The sequence below is a fragment of the Entelurus aequoreus genome, linkage group LG26, assembly GCF_033978785.1.
Source record: "Entelurus aequoreus isolate RoL-2023_Sb linkage group LG26, RoL_Eaeq_v1.1, whole genome shotgun sequence".
In the NCBI taxonomy this organism is placed as follows: Eukaryota; Metazoa; Chordata; class Actinopteri; order Syngnathiformes; family Syngnathidae; genus Entelurus; species Entelurus aequoreus.
The window spans coordinates 22,567,427-22,577,426 of NC_084756.1; the positions used below are offsets into that span (position 1 = coordinate 22,567,427).

A 10,000-nucleotide genomic window follows, 5' to 3' on the forward strand; every position below is an offset into this window, starting at 1 on the left:
TCTTACATATTATTATTTATTTATTTTTTTTTAAATATGACTATTTTCCTCAACAAAAAAACTATCACAAAGTAGACGTTGTTATACATTAATTATTTCAAAAATATATATTTTTTTTTAATAATGCGACTTATTTATTAAGTGTAATTACCTGTATATAAATCATATGACTGGTCTTCCTTAAAAAAAAAAAGAGTAAGAAATATACAGTATAATATGTAAATATACCACATTTTATCCCCTAAAATAATAATTCGATTTTAAAAGAATATATCGTAAGTCTAGTAAGTTTCCAGCATTATATTAGTCGTATGTAAACAATTTTTTTTTATCACTTTTTTTTATATATATATTTTAAAAAATATGACTATTTTCCTCAACAAAAAACTATCACAAAGTAGACGACGTTATACATAAATTATTTCAAAAATAGATACCTTTTTTTTTAAATAATGCAACTTATTCACACACAAAAATTGTATGACATATATATAATATACATAAACCATTTTTTATCCCCAAAAATAATTACATTTTAAAAGAATACAACTTAAGTCTAGTAAGTTTCCAGCATTATATTAGTCTTATGTAAAAAGATAAAATGTTTTTGATAAATCACTTTTTTTTTTAAACATTTATTTAAAAAATATGACTATTTCCCTCAACAAAAAACTATCACAAAGTAGACATTGTTACACATGAATTATTTCAAAATTAGACTTTTTTTTTTTTTTTTAATAATGGAATTATTTCTTCAAAGTGTAATATATGAATCACAAAAAATAGTAAGAAATATATAATATATAAATATACCACTTTTTATCCCCCCAAAATAATAATTCGATTTTAAAAGAATACAACGTAAGTCTAGTAAATTTCCAGCATTATTTAGTCTTTCTTTTCAGTGTGGCCTTAATACTCTTTCGTAATAAATGTCCTTTTAACAAAGAAAAAAAAGAAAAAAAAGACATTGCTGTTTGTTTTCTTTGGAATGCGGTACCTCAGCTTTTGTATTTGGTACATTTATATGGCTCATTTGAAAGCATTCATTTTTAGGGCTCTTAAATCAACAAATGGCGTTTATATGAACAACATTTCTACATATATATAAATGCACAATGACGATATATATTTTTTTACTTTAAGAGAAAAAAAAGGAATTGCACTTTTGAACCTTGCATTGTTGCCCCCTGTCACATGATTGAGTTGGAGTAATTAAACACCTAATCTGCTCTGATGTAAATAACACAATATTGTAAATAAGATATTTGTTGCTCGCTCCCTCTTTTTGTCCTTACTTGAAACCAAAAATATATATTTGGATTTTTAAACCAGCATTTTCCCTGCTTTGTCCATCACATGAAGCCATCAGAGAGGCGGAATATTCTGATAGTTTATTTGCGATAAATAGAGTATATTAAGATTTATATATTGATGCCACAGACCAAAAAGCGACAAATCTCTGTAGAGTAGAAGCCACGCCGTACTTGTACAGTATGTCTTATCATCAGTATTTGTTGGCTCCAGTGTTATTTAGCACTCTGTATACACGTTCTTACTCTATAGCTCTTGTACTTTTGCTTTGGATGTAGGCTTTTTACTTTGTTCTTTGGTTTCGTCCTGCAGAAAATGTGTATAATACCAATTAAAATCTAAGTCAATCATAAAGTTTTGTGTATTTTTTACTGGGTGTCTGTCAAAGTGTGCTTCCAAACAAGGGGGAGGACAGTAAAGATGCAGTATGTCATATTTCACCTCAAACTATAGGCTTCAAAACATGTACTCAACATTGATGGTGTATTGGTATTAATAGCATCACTGTTGTTGCTATGGCGACCCTGCATCACCCTACTTTCCTGGTCAAAAATACCGTGGTGCTTCTGTTCCAAATAATCTATATACAGTATTTAATTACTGAATATATTGGAAAAACACAATAATCCGGATTATGTCTATGAAATATGCTGCTAAATGACAATAAAGATACAGTATGTAATACTTCCACTTTAAATTAAAGGCTTCCAAACACACATTGGAGGTGTATTGCAATTATAAAGAGAATAGCATCACTCTTGCTGCCATGTCAACCCGATATCAGCTACTTTCCGGGTCTAAAATATTGTGGTGGACCAGCCAGGTGCTGTTCCAAATAACACATACAATAATGTTTTTTCCTTATGTAATTAATGTATATATAGACAAACATATAGGAAAGACACAAAATTCAAAATCATGTCTATGAAATATGCTGCTAAATAGGTAGGGATGACAATAAAGATACAGTATGTAATACTTCCATCTTAAATTAAAGACTTCCAAACACACATTAGAGATGTATTGCAATTATGAAGAGACTAGCATCACTCTTGCTGCCATGTCAACCCGATATCAGCTACTTTGCAGGTTTAAATTACTGTGGTGGACCAGCCAGGACAACGCTTATGTTGTACTGTTTCTGTTTCAAATAACATCTAAAAAAATGTTTTCTTATGTAATTTCTGCATATAAAGGCAGAAATATTAGAAAAAACAATAATCCGAAATATGTCTATGAAATATGCTGCTAAATAAGTAGTGATGACAATAAAGATACAGTATGTAATACTTCCATCTTAAATTAAAGACTTCCAAACACACATTGGAGGTGTATTGTAATTATGAAGAGAATAGCATCATTCTTGCTGCCATGTCAACCCGATATCAGCTACTTTGCAGGTTTAAATTACTGTGGTGGACCAACCAGGACAACGCTTATGTTGTACTGTTTCTGTTCCAAATAACATCTAAAAAAAAATGTCTTATGTAATTTCTGCATATAAAGGCAGAAATATTAGAAAACACAATAATCCGGATTATGTCTATGAAATATGCTGCTAAATAAGTAGGGATGACAATAAAGATACAGTATGTAATACTTCCATCTTAAATTAAAGACTTCCAAACACACATTGGAGGTGTATTGTAATTATGAAGAGACTAGCATCACTCTCGCTGCCATGTCAACCCGATATCAGCTACTTTTCGGGTCTAAAATATTGTGGTGGACCAGCCAGGACAACTCTCATGTTGTACTGGTGCTGTTCCAAATAACATCTATATATATTTTCTTCCTTATGTAATTACTGCATATATTGGAAAAACACAATAATCCGGATTATGTCTATGAAATATGATGCTAAATAAGTAGTGATGACAATAAAGATACAGTATGTAATACTTCCATCTTAAATTAAAGACTTCCAAACACACATTGGAGGTGTATTTTAATTTTAAAGAGACTAGCATCACTCTCGCTGCCATGTCAACCCGACATCAGCTACTTTCCGGGTCTAAAATACTGTGGTGGACCAGCCAGGACAACTCTCATGTTGTACTGGTGCTGTTCCAAATTACATCTATATATTGTTTTTCCTTATGTAATTACTGCATATATAGACAAACATATAGGAAAGACACAAAAATCCTGATCATGTCTATGAAATATGCTGCTAAATAAGTAGGGATGACAATAAAGATACAGTATGAACAAAACCCAAAACCAGTGAAGTTGGCACGTTGTGTAAATCGTAAATAAAAACGGGATACAATGATTCGCAAATCCCTTTCAACCCACTGAATAGACGGCAAAGACAAGATACTTAACATTTGAAATGGAAAACGTTATTTTTTGCAAATATTAGCTCATTTGGAATTTGATGCCTGCAACATGTTTCAAAAAAGCTGGCACAAGTGGCAAAAAAGACTGAGAAAGTTGAGGAATGCTCATCAAACACTTATTTGGAACATCCCACAGGTGAACAGGCTAATTGGGAACAGGTGGGTGCCATGATTGGGTATAAAAGCAGCTTGCATGAAATGCTCAGTCATTCACAAACAAGGATGGGGCGAGGGTCACCACTTTGTCAACAAATGCGTGAGCAAATTGTTTAACAACAACATTTCTTAACAAGCTATTGCAAGGAATTTAAGGATCTCACCATCTAAGGTCTGTTACATCATCAAAAGGTGCAAAGAATCTGGAGAAATCGCTGCACTTAAGCAATCCCTCAGGCGGTACTGCATCAAAAAGCGACATCGGTGTGTAAAGGATATCACCACATGGGCTCAGGAACACTTCAGAAACCCACTGTCTGTAACTACAGTTCGTCGCTACATCTGTAAGTGCAAGTTAAATGTTAAATGCTTCTACCCTAAAGAGAAGAAGAATAGCATGACTGTTGTTGCTATGACGACACTGCATCAGCTACTAAAGGAGTCTAAAATATTGGTAGAGTGGCCATGACACCTCTCATGTTTTGTCAGTTAGTCTAACCAACTGGGCGTTATCAGAACCCTACAACACAGAGCTGATAATGTTCCTACCAACCCACAGGCCAAAGAGAAAGAGCATAGGCATTTGAGGGAAGCCCTCAAAACCGTTGTGAAAAGTGCATCCAGTTCCAAAAATAACAAGAACAGACTGGATGAAGAGGAAAAAGTTGACAGACGCAAAAGTATTGTCATTCCATGTGTATCAGTTCTATCTGAGAAACTCTGAAGAATTTTGAACCAACACAACATCCCAGTACACTTCAAACCAGGCAACACCCTGAGATAGAGACTGGTGCATCCTAAAGACCGCACACCCACAAAAACAAAGTGGTGTATGCTATCCAGTGTAATGAGTCATACATTGGGGGAACAAAACAACCACTAAGCCGGCACATGGCACAGCATAGACCAGCAAACTCTTCAGGCCAAGACTCAGTTGTCTACCTGCACCTCAGGGAGAAACACCACACCTTTGAGAACTAAAATGGACAGATTCTGGATAGGGAGGACGGATGGTACGAAGGAGAAGTGAGGGAAGGTTGAAAAACCATCTCTGAACAGAGGAGGTAGTCGGCGACACCACCTGCCTCCCACATACAACACCGTCCTTTCAACCTTTCCTAAAAGACTCTGCAATTTAGCCTCCGACAAATAACAGAATGTTCCTAATGTTTCTAACATTCTGGTCACTGAATGTTTTTGTGCCGTTTGTTTACAACTGAATGGAATGCTAACGAGGGGATTCCGACTATTTGGACTGGTAGTAGTCGATCCACAGCAATCGTTCAATGCTAACAAGAGGAAGTCACACTTCAACAACTGTCATTGGCTTTGACAGGTTTTGGCATCAGCCGCTAGACTAGATCCGACCCATCTAAGTCTACGACTCGATCCGACCAATCTAAGTCTACGACTCGATCCGACCAATCTAAGTCTACGACTAGGGATTTGACTAATCTAAGTCTACGACTAGGGATCTGATCAATCTAAGCCTACGACTAGATCTGACCAATATAAGTCTACGACTAGGGATCTGACCAATCTAAGTCTACGACTAGGGATCTGATCAATCTAAGTCTACGACTAGGGATCTGACCAATCTAAATCTAAGACTAGGGTTCTGACCAATCTAGGTCTAAGACTAAGGATCTGACCAATCTAAGCCTACGACTAGGGATCTTACCAATCCAAGTCTGAGACTAGATCTGACCAATCCAAGTCTGAGACTAGATCTGACCAATCCAAGTCTAAAACTAGATCTGACCAATCTAAGTCCACGACTAGGGATCTGACCAATCTAAATCTACGACTAGGGATCTGACCAATCTAAATCTACGACTAGGAATCTGACCAATCTCAGTTTACGACTTGGGATATAACCAATCTAAGCCTACGACTAGGGATCTGACCAATCTAAGTCTACGACTAGGGATCTGACCAATCTAAGTCTACGACTAGGGATCTGACCAATCTACGTCTAAGACTAGGGATCTGACCAATCTACGTCTAAGACTAGGGATCTGACCAATCTACGTCTAAGAATAGGGATCTGACCAATCTACGTCTAAGACTAGGGATCTGACCAATCTAAGTTTACGACTAGGGATCTGACCAATCCAAGTCTAAAACTAGATCTGACCAATCTAAGTCCACGACTAGGGATCTGACCAATCTAAGTCTACGACTAGGGATCTGACCAATCTAAGTCTACGACTAGGGATCTGACCAATCTAAGTCTATGACTAGATATGACCAATCTAATTCTACGACTAGATATGACCAATCTAAGTCTACGACTAGGGATCTGACCAATCTAAGTCTACGACTAGGGATCTGACCAATCTAAGTCTACGACTAGGGATCTGACCAATCTAAGTCTAAGACTAGACCTGACCAATCTAAGTCTACAACTAGACTTGACCAATCTAAGTCTACAAACAGGGCTCTGACCAATCTAAGTCTACGACTAGGGCTCTGACCAATCTAAGTCTACGACTTGGGATCTGACCAATCTACGTCTAAGACTAGGGACCTGACCAATCTAGTTCTAAGACTATGGATCTGACCAATCTAAGCCTACGAATAGGGATCTGACCAATCTAAGTCTACGACTAGGGATCTGACCAATCTAAGTCTAAGACTAGATATGACCAATTTAAGTCTAAGACTATATCTGACCAATCTAATTCTACGACTAGATATGACCAATCTAAGTCTACGACTAGATCTGACCAATCTAAGTCTACGACTAGGGATCTGACCAATCTAAGTCTACGACTAGGGATCTGACCAATCTAAGTCTACGACTAGGGATCTGACCAATCTAAGTCCACGACTAGGGATCTGACCAATCTAGGGATCTGACCAATCTAAGTCTACGACTAGGGATCTGACCAATCTAAGTCTATGACTAGATATGACCAATCTAATTCTACGACTAGATATGACCAATCTAAGTCTACGACTAGGGATCTGACCAATCTAAGTCTACGACTAGGGATCTGACCAATCTAAGTCTAAGACTAGACCTGACCAATCTAAGTCTACAACTAGACCTGACCAATCTAAGTCTACAAACAGGGCTCTGACCAATCTAAGTCTGCGACTAGGGCTCTGACCAATCTAAGTCTACGACTAGGGATTTGACCAATCTAAGTCTACGACTTGGGATCTGACCAATCTACGTCTAAGACTAGGGACCTGACCAATCTAGTAAGACTATGGATCTGACCAATCTAAGCCTACGACTAGGGATCTGACCAATCTAAGTCTACGACTAGGGATCTGACCAATCTAAGTCTAAGACTAGATATGACCAATTTAAGTCTAAGACTATATCTGACCAATCTAATTCTACGACTAGATATGACCAATCTAAGTCTACGACTAGATCTGACCAATCTAAGTCTACGACTAGGGATCTGACCAATCTAAGTCTACGACTAGGGATCTGACCAATCCAAGTCTAAAACTAGATCTGACCAATCTAAGTCCACGACTAGGGATCTGACCAATCTAAGTCTACGACTAGGGATCTGACCAATCTAAGTCTACGACTAGGGATCTGACCAATCTAAGTCTATGACTAGATATGACCAATCTAATTCTACGACTAGATATGACCAATCTAAGTCTACGACTAGGGATCTGACCAATCTAAGTCTACGACTAGGGATCTGACCAATCTAAGTCTACGACTAGGGATCTGACCAATCTAAGTCTAAGACTAGACCTGACCAATCTAAGTCTACAAACAGGGCTCTGACCAATCTAAGTCTACGACTTGGGATCTGACCAATCTACGTCTAAGACTAGGGACCTGACCAATCTAGTTCTAAGACTATGGATCTGACCAATCTAAGCCTACGAATAGGGATCTGACCAATCTAAGTCTACGACTAGGGATCTGACCAATCTAAGTCTAAGACTAGATATGACCAATTTAAGTCTAAGACTATATCTGACCAATCTAATTCTACGACTAGATATGACCAATCTAAGTCTACGACTAGATCTGACCAATCTAAGTCTACGACTAGGGATTTGACCAATCTAAGTCTACGACTAGGGATTTGACCAATCTAAGTCTACGACTAGGGATCTGACCAATCTAAGTCTAAGACTAGATATGACCAATTTAAGTCTAAGACTATATCTGACCAATCTAATTCTACGACTAGATATGACCAATCTAAGTCTACGGCTAGATCTGACCAATCTAAGTCTACGACTAGGGATCTGACCAATCTAAGTCTACGACTAGGGATCTGACCAATCTAAGTCTAAGACTAGATATGACCAATTTAAGTCTAAGACCATATCTGACCAATCTAATTATACGACTAGATATGACCAATCTAAGTCTACGACTAGATCTGACCAATCTAAGTCTACGACTAGATCTGACCAATCTAAGTGTACGACTAGGGATCTGACCAATCTCAGTCTATGAGCACGAACTGATGAAGCCTACTGGGATGAGAGGCTAAACGTCTTCCAAGAGTCCAGTTGCGATTGATTGAATGCCCTGAGATTTTTCCTCAAAATAACTCTATTAAATCCTCATCCTAGGAACAATGTGTGATTTATCCAGTGCTTAATTATTTATGGGTCAGCACTTTTTCTTTTTAAGTCCACTTCAGCTTGAGAGATGCAATGTAGACTCTGCACACATCAGCTCTCATCTTACAGGTAATTACTGCCATCTACTGGCAGAATTTTTATTTTTTATTTTCCTGGACCAGGGAAATAAAAGGAGGTGATTATTTGAGGTGTGGTGTTTATTTTTTTAAAGTGGGTGAAAAAAAGAACATCTGACATGTATCCTATTGTTTTTCTGTCAATGGCTTGTCAAAAAATACAATAAAATGTTCTGAAAAAAGTGGGGTTTTTTTTGTTGTTGTTTTTCTAGCTGTGTCGTAAAAGTTCGCTCCTCCTTCCTGTCACTTGCGGGAAAATCCCTCCATGAAGGCAAGATTAGCGCCTGAGGAAGATTTAGAGGTGGTCACATGCTGCGCTCTCCTTCTCTGAGGGAACGTACACGGACCACCTGTGCCCCGACGGAGGACCCGCTCCCAGGATGAGCCCCCGATAGGAGGAGAGAGGTCAGAGGGCACATTAGGGCTCATGGGACAACACCCCCAAATGTCCACTTCAGGGATCAACAGGATGGCGTCTCCATCATCCCCGGGGACGAGTGGCAGCCCCCCGCCGCAGGCTTCTCTCTCCCCCAAAAAGACCACTTTCCAGTCTCTGGGCTCGCTCTCGTCGGGCGCCGCCTCACCTGCCGGACCCAGGATGCCGCCCAACCCCCCGAACTCCCCCAACATGTCTATCATGAGCTCGCCTAAACTGTGGCACAAAGCCTCCATCTCCAGGCTGGCAGAGGAGTTCTTCTGGATCGGGGGCAGCGTGGTCGCTCGGCCTCAATGGAGGCTGGGACAGATCGGTAAGACTTTGCACTTTTTATTAGGAGACAATCGAGGCCCTTGAGGCAATAACGGACATATGGAGTGGAGACAATCCTTTGGGATTAGCCTACATGACCAGCCAGGCTCGTGTCACATGGACTTGTTCCAGATTGCCCACACACACACACGCACATTCACAAGCACACTAAAATAAACAACACAAAACAATCCAAAAATAATCTTTCAAAAGGGAACTAGCACCATTTTTGACAGCCCAGTCCAGTTCTCCACAGGTGTAACTCATGATTGGCATGTAAATCCCAATGTGACGCAGCCTATAATCTCATAATAACATGTCCTAGGTTGCATTGCATGTACTAGTCCACAGGTACTTGCATGTACTAGTCCACAGGTACTTGCATGTACTAGTCCACAGGTACTTGCATGTACTAGTCCACAGGTACTTGCATGTACTAGTCCACAGGTACTTGCATGTACTAGTCCACAGGTACTTGCATGTACTAGTCCACAGGTACTTGCATGTACTAGTCCACAGGTACTTGCATGTACTAGTCCACAGGTACTTGCATGTACTAGTCCACAGGTACTTGCATGTACTAGTCCACAGGTCCCCAAAACCACAGCTTGCCAGCGTCCACAATTTGGCCCGCTGGACTTCCCAAGTTCATTCTTGCCAACATTAAAATTGAACTGTAGATGTCAAAATTGATAACCAACTAGCATGAATATCACACCACCTACCAATGTGCATAGAATCAA

At 38.8% G+C, this 10,000-nt stretch overlaps 1 protein-coding gene across 4 annotated transcripts in view; it reads left to right on the forward strand.

Moving 5' to 3' along the window:
• Positions 1 to 8,808: 8,808 nt before the first annotated feature.
• Positions 8,809 to 10,000, forward strand: part of plch2b (phospholipase C, eta 2b) — a 27,700-nt gene continuing 26,508 nt past the window's right edge. For all 4 annotated transcript variants that reach the window (XM_062037590.1, XM_062037592.1, XM_062037591.1 and 1 more), the window contains exon 1: positions 8,809 to 9,258. In XM_062037590.1, coding sequence (XP_061893574.1) covers positions 8,937 to 9,258 — 322 coding nt within the window. In that variant the 5' untranslated portion in view covers positions 8,809 to 8,936. The remainder of the gene's footprint in view (positions 9,259 to 10,000) is intronic.